We start from the raw sequence: 16,605 nt of genomic DNA, 5'->3' as shown, positions 1-16,605 counted from the left end.
CCCGCCCGTCGGCCGGACCCTGGCGAGGAGACACGGATCGACGCGAGCGGGTCGACGCTCCCGCCCGCACGCAACACGAGCTCCGCCTGCTTCCCGGCTGTGGCGCAGCGGCCGCATCACACCAAACGTGGAGGTGACGGCGACGGTGACGATGTCCTCGGCCCGGTCATGGAGAGAGGGGGAAGGACCAAGGGCATCGACTGTGCTGAGTGGACTATCACGACTGGTAGCTAGCAGGGAATGGAGCTGGAGGACCAAGCGCGAATAGGATGTGAGCAGGAGCGAGCTATCTTAGCAGCACGATGAGGGCGGAGCGATGGCGGCACGTAATTGCAGGCCTGTCCACGTTGGTGATGAGCAGCGCGGTATCCAATCAAAGCTGCGATACGGCTTCGACATCTTGCACGTCTACTCCAATCCTCTTCATTCCCTTCCCAACATGCCAGCAGCGAAGCGCAAGACCGAAAAGGAAGAAGGCAGCTCGGACGGAGCCTCGACGGAGAAGAAGGCAAGGAAGAATACCAAGCCTCAGAAGTTCACCCGTGGTGAGTTGTGAGAGCCAGCAGCGAGCACCGAGCAGCTTGATGACAGCGACTTCGATCTGAAATGTGCATCGCACCTCACCGCTCTGTGCCTTACTCAGAGGAAGACCTTGTCATCTTGGTGAGTCGATGAATGACCGTATGCTCGTGGCCGATCCCCTCATCGTTCCAACCTTTTCCTCTGAACGCACCGTTGCAGGAGTTCATCGAGGAGTGCAAATCGATCCCCGAGCTATGCAAGCGTCTGCCAGACCGCGGCCATCAGAGCGTGAGGCAGCGTTGGAAGCTCCTCTTGGACCGGCTAAGGGCCACGGCTGGTCAGTGAGCGTGGCGTGGTAAAGTGCGATGGTATTGGGAGGGCGAAAGGGGGGTTAGAGGTACGCTATGGTACAATGTTGGTCCAGCTGTCGATGCGCGTCAATCCATCCACATCATTCGCTCTCTACCCTTCTATACCGCCGATGTCCGTGCGCCTGCCAGCTTGTCGCAGACCTGTGTGTGCGGGCGGGCGAGGAGGAGGGAGGCATGATGTCAGAGACTGCTTGACAAATGAACGATGCGTCTTGGTGCCCACCTCTCTTACTCCGGGCGCATTGAGGAAGGATCCGATGAAGGGGAGTTGACGCATAAAGTTGAGGATCACAGGGAAAAAGTCGCTGCGAGCGCGACGAGTGGGGATGTGCGTATCGCAGAGGGGATGGTCAGCTTGCATCGCCACCGCAGAGTCATGCCCCTCCTTTACCCACCCGAAAAGGTTCAAAAACCCGAACCCCTCGACCAACATCCCAATGAAGGTCCACCTCAAGAAGACGAGCACCATTCCCGTAAAGAAGCACACCGTACCCCTTATCTTCTGCTTGCGAGCAAAGAAGTAGAAGGTCTTCTGCGGACCTATGAGGAGGGTAATGCCCGAGGTGAAGAGGACGTTGCCCAGGGCGAGGAGGGCAGCATCGAAGAAGAGGATGATTCCGAGGATGAGGAAGAGGGAGCCCAAAGAGACGAGACCGACGCCGATTTCTGCGTGCGGCGAGGACGAGGAGGCGGAGGAGTGATGTCAGTATAGGCTGGCATGTTAGACGACAATGCTGTGTGCCGTCTCACTTTGTTGATCGTTGAGCCAGACCATCTTGATTTGCTCTGCTGCGTTGCGTGTTGAGAAGAAGAAGAGGAGGAAGCCAATCCGTCGTGCTGCAAAGTCAGTCGTGTGTGTTGTTCCCGTCGTCGACGTCGCCTCGTCTCGACTTGGCTCAGTCGAAGTGAGGTGGAGCCAATTTCGATTTGCGCGCTCGTGGGAGGGCAGACGGGCGGGAGGGAGGGAGAGAATCCCAGGTCAAGGCCGCGAGCTGCTCCCGTTCCATTGCATCCATCCATCTATCCTTACCATCCTACCAACTCATCACATCACCCAGCATCCCTCTGTGCGAGCGAAGCTTGTTTGCTGACTCACAATCGCGCATTCTTTGGACATTGTCACTGCGTGCGGTAGTCCTTCACCTTGCGTGTTCTCAGAGCCTCCTCACCTAGCCTAGCAGAGCCCTTTGCATCGCATCTCCTCGAGTGAGCGCACCGATGGCCGACGAGAACAGCAGCAGTGATGCCGTGACGGCTCAGGAATCGATCAACGAGATGCCAGCCGCAGATATGGCTGCCTCGACGAGTGTTGCAGCCGACGAGGCAATGGATGCCAATCACCAGGACGCTGATGGTCAAGTCAAGGGTGAATACGCAGATGCCGATGAGGCTGAGCAGCATGAGAGTGATCAGGCTGGACCATCGCAGATTCCAGTCGACGAGAATCCTGCCGCAAGTAGTACGCCGCCAGCGCCAGCACCAGCACCGACGACGGTCAAGCCTGAGCCGGCTGAGCCTTCGCTCCCTCAAGATCCTCGACGGGCTAGAGCTCACGCAGCCGCCGCCGCGGCAGCAGCAGCTTCGTCGCCCGCGCCCGTCAAGTCCGAGCCTCAGGAAGAGTCGACGCCCGCACCTGCCGAGGAGGAGAAGAAGCAGCCAGAGGACGATCAAGTACCCCAAACGGCCCCGCTCCAATCCGCCGCCCACAGGGAAGAAGCCATGTCCCAAGTCAACAATTTCCTCGCCTCGGTCCAGCAAGAAGCCTCCGCCTCAGGAAGCAACGCGGACCTCTCTACCCCAGCCGCCCGTCGCGCGCATCTTCTCTCTCGAGTAGAAGCCTCACCCCGCGACTCAGAGGCGTGGCTCACCCTCCTGGCCGACTGCGAGGCCCGGCTGGCCGAGGGCGAGTCCATCGAGCAGGTCAGACAGACGTACGAGGACTTCTTCAAGGTGTACCCAAATGCCGCCAGGCAGTGGCAAAGTCTCATCGATTTGGAGCTCAGCCTGGGCAACTTCAAGGAGGTAGAACAGCTCTTCACCCGTTGCTTGAGGACGACACCTTCCGTCTCGCTCTGGAAGGCCTACCTCAACTACACGCGTCGAGTCAATCCCTTGCCCGCGCCTAGCGCTACGGCAAGTGGGGACGACGAGGGGGAGCATGGCCGTGTGCGCAAGTTGATCGAGGAGGCGTACGACTTTGCTGTGCGTCATGTGGGGATGAGCCGTGATGCCGGGGACATCTGGATGGAATACCTACGCTTCGTCAAGGAGAGAGAGGCAAAGACGTCTTGGCTTCAAGGGCAGAAGATGGACGATATGCGCCGCATCTTCCAGCGCGTCGTGGGCGTTCCTGTGGCCAACGTCGAGCAGATCTGGAGGGAGTACGACCAATTCGAGAATGTGAGCCGATTGAGAGGACGCGCGCAGGCAGACAAGAGCGCAAGTGACTGACCACTACACAATCTCGCCCCCCTCATCTCCGCAGGGCCTCAATCGCGTGACAGCCAAGAAGTTCCTCGCTGAACGATCCCCAGCCTACATGACGGCTCGCTCCGCCCTGCGCGAGATGCGCGGTCTCGTTGACCCACTACATCGTCCTCTTCTCCCCCGCCTACCAGCCTGGATAGCCAGCGTCGACTCTCCCGCCGAGTCCGACGTCACGCGTGATCGCGAAAGGCTGCAGGGCTGGAAAGCCTACCTCCAATGGGAGGAGTCCGACCCGCTCGAGCTCGCCGCCACAGACACGGACGCCCTCAACAAGCGCGTGAGCGTCGCGTACGCAAAGGCGACGATGCACATGCGCTTCTACCCCGAAATCTGGTACATGGCGGCCAAGTGGGCCGAGAGTCACTCCCCGAACCCGAACGAAGCCACTCAATGGCTCAAAGACGGACTGGATGCCAATCCTGGCAGCTTTCTGCTCAGCTTCGCCCTCGTCGAGTCCGGTGAAGCGAGAGGAGCCACGAGCGAGTGCGCGGGCATCTTTGAGGCTCTTCTGGCTCAGGTGCACAAGAGGATCGAGACCCTCGCCGCCAGCTTGGACGAGCAGCTAGCCAAGATTGACACAGCGGGCCAAGAAGTGCGCGCCGCCGCCCTGGCCGCTCGTCGTGCGGGCGGTGAAGCGGACGAGATCGAAGGTGAAGAGCGTGAAGAGGAGCGCAAACGCGAGTTGGCCCGCGACGCAGAGAAGGAAGCCCTCCGCAGCACCACGCAGCCGCGCATCGAGTCGCTCAAGGAGGAGTCCTCTCTCGTCTGGATCAAATGGATGCATCACGTCCGCCGCACAGAGGGTCTACGCCCCACACGCGCCGTCTTTTCTAAAGCGCGCAAGTCGCCACACTGCACCTGGCAAGTCTACGAGGCCAGCGCCCTCATGGAGTACCACTGCAGTAAGGATGCGGGCGTGGCTACAAAGGTCTTCGAGCTCGCCCTCAAGACTTTTGGGAGCGACGAGGCATTCGTGGTGCGCTACCTCGACTTCTTGATCTCGATCAATGACGACAACAATGCGCGCGCCCTCTTCGAGCGGACCATCACCACCTTTCAACCGGCGGAGCGCGCACGCCCGATTTGGGATCGCTGGTCTAGCTACGAGTACAGCTTTGGGGATTCGACGAGCATCAAGAAGTTGGAGGCACGACTGGCAGAGGCATTCCCTGATGAGGCGCCGTTGAAGAGGTTGATGGACAGGTCGACGTACATGGATTTGGAGGTCATTGGGCCGCGCGATCTCGGCATCGTCAACACGTACGGAGCCACAGCGGCCGATCGGGCTGTAGCTACCGCTGCGGCGGCGGCGGGCGCTGTCGGCGGGGAGGAGGCAGCGGCGACGACGACGAACGGGAGCAAGGACGCAGCCATTGCAGCAAAGGCAGCCGCAGCGGCCGCGGCGGTGTCTGCTGCTGCGGCAACGAAGCGACCGGCGGACGATATGTCGCGAAGGGGCAACTCGCCAGCCGTGGGTGAGGGGGGAAACAAGCGTATGCGAGGCGGAGCAGGGGCGGGTGCCAGCGAGAGGGATCTTGCCCCTCCACCTCCGCAGCGTCGTGGTCCCCTCCCACCGCAGAATTCGGCTTTCGGCGCCGGAGGAGCCGTTGCAGCCAACAATGGGGGCGCTCCTGGCCTCCCACCCATCCCTCCCTCCTCCGCAGCAGGAGCGCCTGCACCCAACGTGCTAGCGGAGCGCCCCTTGCCAGACGCGGTGCTCTTCTTCCTGAGCATTCTGCCCTCATTGCGTAGCTGGGATGGACCGCGTTTGCCTGCTGGGGAGATAATGGATGTGCTGCGCGGCGCAACTTTGCCTGGGCCTGGGCCTGGGCAGGGGCAAGGAGGGCCAGGGCAGGGACAGGGGATGGGGGGACCACCGCAGAGGGGAGGGTGGGGAGCGCAGAGAGGCGGGATGCAAGGTGGGATGGGGACTGCGGGGGGGATGAGAGGTGGGCCGATGGGAGCGGCAGCCGGGAGGGGTATGCCCATGGCTGGTGGGAGGAGGTATTGAGTGCGCCCGTGAGTGAGGCGCATCGCGCGAGGGGGCCAAGAGGGCGCATGGTTATATGTAATTGCAGCATGAGCGTCGCGAGCCACCCTATCCGATTGCTACCTGCGAGAGAAGCGTGAGCAGTCTGTCTGTCAATTTCTGCCCCCTCCGCAGCGCACTTTCTCTACTCACCTCTCTCCTACACTACACCACCTTCCCCTCGCCCGTCTTCTCCGCCCTCTCCTTAGCCGCCTCACTAGCCCTCTGCGCAGCGTTCATCGTAGCCTTAGCCCTCAACTCGTCTGCCCTCTTCTGCCCCTCATCCTGAGCCAAGATCCCCCTCGTCAAACTAGGGACCGCTTCCGGTTTAGAGGGTGAACTTCCTGCTCCACCATTGATCTGTTCGGGTTGGAAGGTACCTGAAGTGTCTCGTGAGTATTGGCGAAGGATAGGGTCGAAGATGTAGTAGCCTGTTGCTACGCCTACTACGCTGGCTGCGAAGAGGGGGAAGAGACGTTGGGATGCGGACATGTTGGGATGAGGATGAGGAGGAAGTGAGAAGTGAGGAGGCGAGGCGAGGTGAGGTGTGAGGCGAGTCGGTTGCGTAAAGTCCGGCAGCTCCTTCGTGGAGGCGCACGGAGAGAGACAAGACGAGGCAAGACGGGCGATTCTCGCCTGCATGATAGCTCAGTCCGCCTTGCGTCCTCTCCTCCGCATCATCACCTCACCTCGCCTCGCCTCACCTCCCTCAAGCAGCATCCTCGCGTGACTGCACGCACAGCAGCATGGCCTCACGATCCTTCGCATCCTCCTCCTCCTCCGCATGGTCCCATCGTCTGCGCTCCACTCGTCCCTACCTGGTACGAGGCCTACAAATCGCCTGCCTCCTCCACGTGATCACCACACATCTCTTCGAAGTACGCGGATGCGAGGGCCCATCTATGCTTCCCACCCTCTCCCCACAGGGGGACTGGCTATTACAGGTGCGACTACCCTTTGCGAGATGGCTAGAGGGGCTGCGCGCGAGTGAGCGAACAGGAGCAGGAGCTGGGATGCCTTGGAAGACGAGGATATCGAAGAAGGACCCGACGTGTGGCCTTCCACTCAGAATAGGGGATATGGTAGTCTCCGCCTCCCCTCGTAATCCATCGCGATACGTTTGCAAACGCATAGTGGGCTTGCCAGGCGATAGGGTGTTGATGGACCCACGCGTACAGCTGGGCGAGGTTGCAGAGGCATCCCAGCCCGAGGCAGAGGCGGAGGCCCAGGCAGAGGCGGAGGCTGTTGTCGGCCAGTCAAGCGAGGAAGGTGAAACAGCAGGAGGAGGAGGAGGAGAAGAAGCTGCATCACCTTCACCATCCTCCCTCCTCATCTGCCCAGTCCAGCGCAAAGGCCCCGACCTGTACGTCACTGTGCCCGTGGGTCACGTCTTCCTTACGGGAGACAATCTGAGCCACTCGACCGATTCGAGACATTATGGTCCTGTTCCCTTGGGGTGTATAAAGGGGAAAGTGGTGGCGAGGGTGAGTAGGCGTGCGTTCGCTGAAAGAAGAGCGCTGACCCGTCGTGCCGCACAGGTCTGGCCTAGCCCGAGGTGGTTCACGGGAGAGACGTTGACTCTGTTGGCACAGAGTGACGGTAAGAGTGGGAACCCAGCGCAAACGTAGCTATACGCTCGCCCAAACGCGCGTCTTGCATCTTTGTTTCTTTCGCATTGTATAATACACCATTCATCAGCATCATCATCCAACATCGCTCCCACTCCCACCACACCCGGCACCTCGTTCTTCTCACGCAATCGTCCTCTCCACAGTCCCCACAGTCCCCTCCTCGAACACAATCTTCTCCTCTCCTACCCCCGCCGTACCTCTCAACTTCTGCTGCAACCCCGCGCTCGCCTTGCCGGGAAAAGCCTGCATAGTCCTGACTACCAGGGCAACATCCTCACAGACGGCATTCCCCGTCAATCTCAATAGCCTCACAGTGCTCGTCTCCACCTTCACCCTCACGCAGGGGGCCCCACCTTGCTCTTCCATCCTCGCGGCTTCGTAAACGATGCGCGTGTCCCGGGGCCGAAGTGGTTTGTCCACCGACAGGACGGAGACTATGTTGGATGCAATGAGGGGCGTGGGGACGGGGAAGTGGAAGAGGAGGGAGTGCTTGAGGTGAGGAGGGGCGGATAGGGCCGCATTTATTACGTCGGTGGCGTCGCTGGGGAAGATGTTCGGGGCGAGGCGGACGGAGCGTTGATGCGGGGATAGGGGGGACGCTGCTGTTGCTGCGGCGACGGCGCTTGTTGATCTGCTTCGATCCGCTTCTCCATCCCTTTCCGCAGCACGGAGCATTGTGCGTAATAGCTCGCCCCTCTCGCGCAAGACGGTCATCATGGGCTTGAAGAGGCCTGCTCCCCTGAATAGATCATCAGCGAGTGCCCAAACCACCTGCTCCTCGTCGTCTTGGGGCCCCAAACTACCGCGTCTCTGCTGCAGCTGCTGCACCTCCTCCCCTCCAGCAACGAGTACAACGTCCGTCTCTCCCCCCTCACTCTGTCCCACCTCCTCCCTACCAGCATCCCTCCCAATCCTCTCACCCAATCGCTCAGCCATCAAAAGCTTCTCCATCGAAACCCCCAACTCGCTACCTTGCTGTCGACTACTCGACGCTAATCGCTCCAGAGCCTCCTGACCGTGGAAGAGGGAAAAGAGGTAGGAAAGAGGAACCCATCTCCACCCATCGCATTTGGTCGGTTCGGTCAGGCGCACCTCGTCTACTTGAGATCGGTTGACGGGGGAGAGCATGAAGATGGTAACGTAGTGTAGCCCTCCATCCTCCTCGTGCCCACCTGGCGCAGCATCGATCCCTGTAGTATTGACCGCGGTAAGAAACTCCGGCGTGTGAGAAAGGGAGAGACCCGTCTCCTCCTCTACCTCGCGAGTCGCACAGCCCGACCATGATTCGTTCCATTCGAGGTGACCACCGGGTAATGCTAAGCTGCCAGATCCGTGAGAACCGCGACGTTTACCGAGTAGGATGTAGCCCTGGGGAGAGAGGAGAAAGACTGCTAGGCCGATGCGCGGGTTGGGCATCGTGGGCGGAGGGGACGGAGAGGGGGGACAGGGTGAGGAAGTTGAGGGGCCAGAAAGAGGCAGAGAGAGTCTCACGTCGAAATCGACTGACCGACCAGGCACAGACCACCCAGTGCTTAGTCAGCGTCGCGTTTCTCTATCCGCTGCCGCTCCAACTCCACGCAAGCCCGACCGCGGCTCGTCTCCTCTTCCGTGGATTGGTGATTTTGTCCTTCTCTCCTCCACTCGCTACCACCCAATACCATCTTTAAGGCAAGGCAAGGCAAGGCAAAGCAAGGCAAGAATGGGTGACGTAGGCTATCGCGGAATATCCGCCGAATCAGACCCGCGCTATAGGAACAAGGAGTCCAAATTGCTCAAGCAGTACGTCCTGATCCCCCGCCCCCCACGCCCTCACGCATCACCCGCTAACCCTTTTCCCCTCTCCTCACCTGGACGCACGCACGCACGCACCCGCAGACTAGAATCCAAATCCCCCTTCCCCTCCTCCTTCAACCAAAAAGTCGACCTAACCAAAGTATCCCTCAGCGTCTTTCGTCCCTGGATCTCACAACGCGTCTCAGAGCTCCTCGACTTCGAGGACGACGTTGTAGTCGAATACACATATTCCCTCCTAGAAGAAGCAGCCTCTTCTCCTACCACTACCTCCTCTCTCGATCCGCGAAAGATGCAACTTTCCCTTAGTGGGTTCCTGGAGGGCAAGACGGGGGAGTTTGTGAGGGAGTTGTGGGAATTGTTGTTGAGTGCTCAACAGAGTGTGGGGGGTATTCCGGGGGAGTTTGTAGAGAGGAAGAAGAGGGAGATGAAGGAGGCGAGGGAGAGGGATGGGGGGGCTATTCGTGGGGCGAGGAGGAGGGATGGGCCTGTGACGACTCCTTCAGGGCAGAGAGGGGTGGATAGGTGGGCACAGCGACAGGCAGAGAGTGGGAGTGGCGGTGCCAGCAGCAGAGGAGGGGGAGCAGCGCGAGAACAGGCTGGCCCTTCTCGCGGAGGGAATGCGACGTTCAAAGATAAGTCGGGCAACGTAACAGCGCGCAGTCAAGACTCTGGGTGGGGAGCGCGTGGCCCTCCGCCCCCTCGAGGAGACGAACCTCGTCGGGGCGACGACGATCATCGCGATCGGTACTATGGAGGTGGACCGTCGAGCTCGAGCAGGCGGCACTACGATGTTGACGAGCGAGAAGACCGAGATAGGTACGAGCGCCGACGTCGCGTTGAGGAGGAGAATAGGGACGAGCGCAGATGCAGACGCAGGACGACTTCGCGCTCTCGCTCGCCGCGGGAGGAGCGTTACCAGCCGCGTCGACGCTATAACGACGACGACGACGACGATGGCCCGGCTCTTAGGCGAGCGCAAGAAGTCGACGACAGAGAGATCCGAGAGCACCAGAGCGACCGCAACCGCAACCGTCGACGCCGTAACGACGATTCTGAGGAGGAAGACTCGGATCGCTATCCGTCCAGCAAGGTCAGATCTAGGCGAACCGACCATCGCCGACGCAGAGATGTCTCGCCTTCACGATCCCCACCCTCACCTCATTCCCCTTCGGCCAGCCCACCCACGCGGCGTGCAAGGTAGGAACAGTCGAAGCCGAAGCCGTAGTCGTAGTCGCTCGTAGGAAGAGGGAAATTAATGTGACTTTGACAAGACAAGAAGAAATCAAGATTGTAAGGGGGGATGGACTAGCGCGATGCGTGCGTGCGTGTGTCGTGTCGTGTGGGTGTATGATGTACAGAGGCGAGAAGAGGCGAGGCGAGGCGAGCGAGAAGAGAGAAAGAGAGAAGAACAAGGGAGAGGATAGGAAAAAGCGCTGAGAAGGGGGGCGGCTACTTGACGTCCAATCTCGACGGCATCATCAGACGCGCTGCGCTACCGCGTCAATCAACGGGATCGGTGATGCCCTCCGGCCCAATACTGAACACCCCCTCTGCCTCTGGCAAGCAGGGCGAGTCGATAACCTTGACGATTCTCTGCGTGCCCCTCCCCTTCCTGAAGCTCAACCTCGTCGTACTAGCATGCGCCACAATATTCCCCCCAATGGGCTTCTTCGTGTCCCCTCCACCCCCAAAAGCGCCCGCATCCACCTGCGCCACCACCTGATTCGTGATAACGACGGCTACGCCAAACTCGTCGGCGAGGCGCATGAGCATTCGGAGGTACTTGGCGAGGTGGGACTGACGAGCAGAGAGTTCGCCGCGACCATTGTAGTCGGTGCGGTACAGCGAGGTGAGGGAGTCGACGATGAGGAGGGCAAAACGCGATTCGGCCATCATGGCTGAGGCTTGCATGAGGAGCTGCATCTGGTGCTCGGCGTTGTAGGCGCGTGCGTAGGCCACGTTGTCCAGGACCTCCTCCCCGTTGAGGCCGTATCGCTCTGCGACGGCGAGAAGGCGGACGGGGCGCTGTGCGGGCGTGAGCGGGCGTGGAAGTGGGGGAAGGAGGGAAGATTCAGTGAGGGAGTCACGGTGGTGTGGAGAAGTGGACGAGGGACTCACGAATGTACCCTCCGTATCGATGAAGAGGCATTTACCCTCTCCTCCTCCCATGTCGATGGGCAGCTGAACGCGCGACGCAAGAGCAGCAGGGTCAGCATATATTCGCGCCTCCTTCCTTCGTCCTCGCACCCTCACCTGGCACGTAACAGCCAGCGTGTGACAAAGCTGACTCTTTCCCGTCCTGTACTCCCCAAAGAGCTCCGTAATGCTACCCGTCTCCATGCCCCCACCGAGGATGTTGTCCAAGTTCTTGCTCCCGGTAGTGATGGAGATGAGCTCCGTGCGACGCATGTGGTACTCGGTGGCCGTGGTGAAGCCCATGGGGACGAGCTTACCGGCTGGGGAGGGGAGCGTGGCGTGGAGGAATCAGCACGAGTGTCGGCGTGGCTGTATGCATGCTGCGTGTATGCACTCACCCTCTGCAAGAATCTTATCCGCCTTGGCCTCACTGATCCCCTTGACAGTGCACAATATGCGCTTAGGGGTGAATGCGATGCTCTCAATAGTGTAGTAGCCAGCTTCTGCCAACTTCTTGCAGTCGGAGGATGAGATGCCGAATTCCTGGGCGAGGCGAACGACGAGACGAGACGAGACGAGAGATGGTGGGATATATGCGGCGATGAACCGGGTCAGTACAGCACCGAGAAGGTGGAGATGTGGGCAGACAGTGCGGTGGAGAAAGGCACGTACCTCTAGTTTGGAGACGAGGAGCGGGCCTGCACCAACATCGTCCTCGCCGGCGCCACTGGAGCCCTGTTGCAGCTGGGAAGGGTGGGAGGAGCTCCCCTGCGATGCCATAGCGAGGTGTGAGCGTGAGGTGTGGGTGTGGGAGTAGTTGCTGTTCTTGGCTCGCAATGCTGTCGAGTAGTGGACGAGAAGGAGGTCGCGGGAACGAAGGCGCAGCTGGTGGTATGGAGAAGAGGGAAAGAAAGGGACGAGTGTTGGTCAGCCCAAAGAGCGGCGACGGAAAGGGCTTCCTCGACGCCAGAGTTCAGTGGCGGCGACGCGTCGCACCCTCCCCGCCCGTCCTTCCGCCCTCACCGTCTGCCTCGGCGCATCTCCTCACGCCTGGCTCACGCCGCCGCCCATGCTCATCTATCACCAAGGCCATGCTCGCCATGCCCGCACAGACTAAGATGGGGGTTTGAATCGATTCGCGAGAATTCACTGTATAAGACTGAACTTGGAGTAACGCACACATGAACTTGGAGTGACGCACACACACTGAGCATCAAAGTAGGCACGCGCGCGCGCACCAACGCCGCATACCCTGCTGTCCATTTCCTCCCTCTCTCTCTCCACCCTCCACTCCGCACCCTCCACGCCGCGACCCGCTCACTCGACGGTCACACTCTTTGCCAAGTTCCTCGGGAAGTCCACATCAACGCCCGCCGCCGTCGCCAAGTGGTACGAGAGGAGCTGGAGGGGCACGACGGTGAGCAATCCCTGCAGGCAGTCCACCGTACGGGGTACACGGATCGTCTTTGCCTCCTTTGCGATGTCCTGATCGTCATCGTTGCAGATGATGATGGGCTGACCCTTGCGCGACGTAACCTGCATGAGGGCGGTCTGCACCTTGGGGTAGAGGGAATCTTTTGTCATGATCAGGATAACCGGCATGCTCTCGTCGATGAGCGCCAAAGGGCCGTGCTTGAGCTCTCCGGCTAGGATACCCTCGGAGTGCATGTAGCAGACCTCCTTGATCTTGAGGGCGCCCTCGAGGCACGTCGCGTGCTGGTAGCCGCGCCCCATGATGAGCAAAGAGCGCTCCTTGGCGAGCGTACCGTACGCGAGGGCTTGCAGCGCCTTGTCCTGAGCCAAGATGGCGCGGATCTGCTCGGGCAGGTCGTGCAGCCCGTCGATGATGGCGTTGCGGCGCTCCGTCATGGAGATGCGGTCCTCGGAGAGCTGGACGGCCATCATGATCAGGGCGATGTACTGCGAGGTGTAGGCCTTGGTCGACGCCACGCCAATCTCCGGGCCGGCGTTGATGTGGACACCGCAGTGCGACTCGCGCGAGATGGTGGAGCCTACGGTGTTGACTACGCCCAAGCAGAGGGCTCCCCTCTCAATGCAGTAACGCATCGCCAAAATCGTGTCGGCCGTCTCGCCCGACTGGCTCACAAAGACGCAGGTGTCGTCACGGAAGATGGGGGTACGGCGGTCCAGGAAGTCGGAGGCGAGCTCGACCGAGGTGGGGATCTCGGTCAGCTCCTCGAAAATAGCGCGCGTGGCCAGGCACGAGTGGTAGGAGGTACCGCAGGCGATGAAGACGATGCGGCGGCAGCGGCGGATGGTGTTGAGGTAAGCAGTGAGGCCGCCGAGCTTTACGGAGCGAGTGTCGAAGTTGACGCGACCACGCATGGTGTTGACGACGGATTCGGGCTGCTCGTAGATTTCCTTTTGCATGAAGTGGTCGAAGGAGCCTGGCGAGCGGAGGGAAGGAGGATGGAAACGTCAGTCTTTGTGGGCACGATTGGCTTGCTCGCGTCGCGCGCACGCACCCTTCATGATCTCTGCCAGCTCCATCTCAAGCGTCTCAATCGAACGAATCGACGAGAGGCCATCGTTGCGACGCAGGCGGTGGATGTGGAGCTCTCCCTCTGAGATGTGCGCAATGTCATCGTCCTCGAGGTAGAGAACCCTCTTTGTGTGCTCAATGACGGCCGAGGCGTCCGATGCGATAAAGTACTCGATGGGCTGAGGCAGGCCGTCCTCAGAAAGGAATGCCCTCGACTGGGAGCGAATCAAGTTGAGATTGGTGCCCGCCTTGGGGGGAGCGAGACCGCCAGCGACCGAAGCAGGGGGAGGGGCGAGGAGGCCCGCCTGACCAGCTCGCGACTCAGCGGTGCTTGCCTCGTCGACTGCGCCGCCAAATTCGACGTCGACGAAGTCTACCTTGAGCTTCTTTTCGGTCTTGACACCGATGAGCAAGGGGGAGCCACGACGGGCGACGACGACTTCGCCGGGGTAGTGGACCGACTTGAAGACGAAGGAGAAGGCGCCCTCGAGCTCCTTGACGGCCGACTTGACGAGGGAGGTGAAGTCGGGCTTGCGTCCTTGGACCGAGTCGTAGAGGTACTTGAGGCTGCGTACGTGCGGGCAAGAGGAAGATTCAGCGTCCGTTGCGATGGCTACACCGCCACCGCGCCTCTGCTCGCAGCACTCACAGCTTGGCTACGGCTTCGGTGTCGGTGTCCGTCTCAAAGGTGAAGCCGCGCTTGGCGAGGACGAGCTTGAGCTCGCGGTAGTTGGTGATGATGCCGTTATGGACGACGACGAACTCGTTGTGCGGGTCAGAGCGGTGAGGGTGGCAGTTGATGGGGGAAGGCTGGCCGTGAGTAGCCCATCGGGTGTGAGCCATACCGACTTGCGAGAGGAAGCTGCGGGGGGTTGCAACAGAGGGAGTGAGGATGAGTGAGCTCAGCATGGAGAGGGTGCATACAGCGTCTGAGGGCGCAAAGACGTACGTCTTTGTGAAATCGACGGGCGATTCGGCGATGTGCTTCCTGAGTGCGTCGACTTTGCCCACTTGCTTGAAGATGAGGACATCCTTCTCGGCGTCGCCATCGACGGCGATACCCGCGCTGTCGTAGCCTCTGTACTCGAGACGGGCGAGACCGTTGACGAGGATGTCGACGACTTGCCGGCGGTCCTGCGATGGCGGGGGAGTGAGCAGGTGTCAGTGACAGGCGAGTAGGTGAGACCGCGTGTTGTTGTGACGGCGCACCTTCTCGACGAGGTGGTTGATGTAGGCAAAGATTCCACACTGTGGGCGAGGCGCGACAGGGGTGAGCATGCATGCGAATACGAGTCACTGAATCTGCTCCACCGCAACCACCCACCATGATGGACTAAGTCTTCACCGGGAGACGAAGGGTAGGGTAGGAAGAAGAGGGAGGAAGACGAGGTGTGCGTGCGTACGTGCCTGCGTGCGTGCTACGTCCACTCGAAGAGCTTCTTGAATCAAAAGCAAAGGAAAGAGGAGAAGATCTCGACGCTCTTCGTGGTGGTGGTGGTGGTGGTGAAGAATCAGGGTTGAAGTTGAGTTGGCTTTGCTTGCTTGCTCGTCGTTGTCCGGCGAGATGAGCTCCGACGTGCGTGCAAGTAGTGTGTGTGCGTGTGTGCGTGTGTGCGTGTGTGCTTGTGTCTCTGTCCCGTCGACTCTAGCTGCGAACGGTCGGCGGAGGCCCAACACTCTTCGCGGCCAAAGGAAGTGAGGGCGACAGCGAGGGCGCGGGACGGGGGGCCCAGGCAAGGCGAAGAAGGCACAGCCAAGTCCAGCGTCGAGCGTCGAGCGTCGAGCGTCGAGCCTGGCCAGGCGGGAGGGCCAGCAGCACGCACGCACGCACGCACGGCCAGCCACGACGGCAACACACACACAGCCAACCTTGGGCCCCAAGCCAGCCACAACAACACAACACGAACACGCATGCGGATGCCGGCCAGCGGGCCAGCGGCCAGGTCAAGCCAGCGCGGCATCGGCGGCCAGAGGCGAAGAAGACGACGACGACGATGGACAGCGGGACGGCGGGACAGCGAGACCAACACTCGACCTGACTCGACTCGATCCGACCCTTCCTTCGCACTGGGAGCGGCCCCCTCCTTGCGCTCGGCATTCGATGGACCCAAGGGCCGAGAGAGTGAGAATGTCAGAAAGGAAGATAGGGCAGGTGCTGCTTCCACGCGTGCCATCGTCGCCGAGATGTTTGATGGATGGCACAGGAATAAGGCTGTATCGTATGCACGACGCCTGGTCGTCGTATTCGCGAGGTATGGAATCCACGACGTGAGGGGATCCGAGGTGGGGTGATGTGAGGTCGTCGATGAAGCGGAGCGCTCGCCGTTTGTCAACGATGGGTGATACGACCTGCTTGTTCTCGCCGCCTCATCGCTCATGGCACATCGGCATCCCCTCCGGCTCATCTAGAATTTTGACGATCCGCCAGCAGCCGCCGCCGCCTCCTCCTCTCCGAACCATAACCGTAAAGTGTGAACGCGCGAAGCTGTCAAAATGCAGACCCAGAGAATCACCTCCGCCGCTGCGTGCGATGCGATATCGATGGGCGAGGCGCTCGAGGCCCACTTCTTCTCGTCAAAGGACACTCGGCGGCATCGAAGCTTCCGATCGATGAGTGTTGGTGGGACGTCCGCTTCTGTCTTCTCTCTCTCGCACGTCCAGAGAAAAGAGGCGCTCCCGTGTCATGCAGGCGGGCTCCGCCACTGACATAGGAAGAAGCAGAGGAGAAAGAAGGACGAGGACGAGTCGTCAAAAGCGGGAAGCGTTATGCGAAGGATGAGAAAAGTGGCTTGCGAGATTTTGATAAGTTCTGCGAGCCGGTAGGACCCTGACAAGAAGAAGGGGGAAGGAGGGGGAGGGGGGGTCCAAGCTCGAGCCCGGAAGACAAGGCTCCTCGCGTGCGCACGTCAAAGGGTCAAGCAGATCATGACGTGCAAAGGGAGCAGTGAGTGTGGATGAGCAAGCTCGCAAGGCGGTCAATCGTCTTTGTTGTTGAGGACCGCCGTGAGATCGGGTGATGAGGGGTAAGGATGTCTCGCCCAGCGTGTGAGAGAGCGGAAAATCGGGCTCGCGGGAGTAGAGCAAGTGTGAGTTGAGGTCAGACGGACGCGCTGCACTTTCTTTCCGCCCTCC

The 16,605-nt window shown here is 60.4% G+C and overlaps 8 protein-coding genes across 8 annotated transcripts; 4 read left to right on the top strand and 4 right to left on the bottom strand.

Moving 5' to 3' along the window:
• The first annotated feature begins 183 nt into the window (after positions 1–183).
• BDZ90DRAFT_228950 (hypothetical protein) lies at positions 184–989 on the top strand. The gene is made up of 3 exons (XM_025504860.1): positions 184–545; positions 644–663; positions 742–989. The coding sequence occupies exons 1-3, from the start codon at positions 317–319 to the stop codon at positions 865–867; spliced, it is 375 nt and encodes a 124-aa protein (XP_025364513.1). The 5' UTR covers positions 184–316; the 3' UTR covers positions 868–989.
• On the bottom strand, positions 809–1,774 carry BDZ90DRAFT_247466 (putative GOT1-membrane protein required for ER to Golgi transport). The gene is made up of 4 exons (XM_025507597.1): positions 1,644–1,774; positions 1,289–1,559; positions 1,117–1,198; positions 809–1,034 (listed from the first exon to the last, which is right to left on the bottom strand). Exons 1-4 carry the CDS (start codon positions 1,666–1,668, stop codon positions 993–995), a joined length of 420 nt encoding a protein of 139 aa, XP_025364512.1. The 5' UTR covers positions 1,669–1,774; the 3' UTR covers positions 809–992.
• Positions 1,775–2,612: 838 nt separating this feature from the next.
• BDZ90DRAFT_216146 (Suf-domain-containing protein) lies at positions 2,613–5,391 on the top strand (the record flags this gene model as incomplete). Its single annotated transcript, XM_025504256.1, has 2 exons — positions 2,613–3,293; positions 3,379–5,391. 2 exons carry the CDS (start codon positions 2,613–2,615, stop codon positions 5,389–5,391), a joined length of 2,694 nt encoding a protein of 897 aa, XP_025364511.1.
• A 57-nt stretch (positions 5,392–5,448) lies between these two features.
• BDZ90DRAFT_519 (hypothetical protein) lies at positions 5,449–6,003 on the bottom strand. The gene is made up of 2 exons (XM_025509640.1): positions 5,563–6,003; positions 5,449–5,493 (listed from the first exon to the last, which is right to left on the bottom strand). The coding sequence occupies exon 1, from the start codon at positions 5,899–5,901 to the stop codon at positions 5,575–5,577; it is 327 nt and encodes a 108-aa protein (XP_025364510.1). The 5' UTR covers positions 5,902–6,003; the 3' UTR covers positions 5,449–5,493; positions 5,563–5,574.
• Positions 6,004–6,188: 185 nt separating this feature from the next.
• Positions 6,189–6,899, top strand: BDZ90DRAFT_213278 (LexA/Signal peptidase; the record flags this gene model as incomplete). Its single annotated transcript, XM_025504164.1, has 2 exons — positions 6,189–6,596; positions 6,756–6,899. Coding segments are annotated over 2 exons (552 nt in total), but the record flags the coding sequence as incomplete, so codon positions are not given.
• Positions 6,900–7,063: 164 nt separating this feature from the next.
• Positions 7,064–8,502, bottom strand: BDZ90DRAFT_228945 (hypothetical protein). Its single transcript, XM_025504859.1, has one exon. It carries the CDS (start codon positions 8,454–8,456, stop codon positions 7,161–7,163), a length of 1,296 nt encoding a protein of 431 aa, XP_025364508.1. The 5' UTR covers positions 8,457–8,502; the 3' UTR covers positions 7,064–7,160.
• Positions 8,503–8,702: 200 nt separating this feature from the next.
• BDZ90DRAFT_228944 (hypothetical protein) lies at positions 8,703–10,408 on the top strand. The gene is made up of 2 exons (XM_025504858.1): positions 8,703–8,819; positions 8,916–10,408. The coding sequence occupies exons 1-2, from the start codon at positions 8,740–8,742 to the stop codon at positions 10,033–10,035; spliced, it is 1,200 nt and encodes a 399-aa protein (XP_025364507.1). The 5' UTR covers positions 8,703–8,739; the 3' UTR covers positions 10,036–10,408.
• Positions 10,409–12,260: 1,852 nt separating this feature from the next.
• On the bottom strand, positions 12,261–15,175 carry BDZ90DRAFT_235116 (putative GFA1-glucosamine--fructose-6-phosphate transaminase). The gene is made up of 6 exons (XM_025507253.1): positions 14,798–15,175; positions 14,683–14,721; positions 14,423–14,607; positions 14,123–14,335; positions 13,457–14,040; positions 12,261–13,378 (listed from the first exon to the last, which is right to left on the bottom strand). Exons 1-6 carry the CDS (start codon positions 14,798–14,800, stop codon positions 12,288–12,290), a joined length of 2,115 nt encoding a protein of 704 aa, XP_025364506.1. The 5' UTR covers positions 14,801–15,175; the 3' UTR covers positions 12,261–12,287.
• Positions 15,176–16,605: the final 1,430 nt, after the last annotated feature.

The sequence above is a fragment of the Jaminaea rosea genome (genome assembly GCF_003144245.1).
Source record: "Jaminaea rosea strain MCA 5214 unplaced genomic scaffold BDZ90scaffold_1, whole genome shotgun sequence".
In the NCBI taxonomy this organism is placed as follows: domain Eukaryota; kingdom Fungi; phylum Basidiomycota; class Exobasidiomycetes; order Microstromatales; genus Jaminaea; species Jaminaea rosea.
This window is presented reverse-complemented; position numbering and strand designations above follow the sequence as displayed.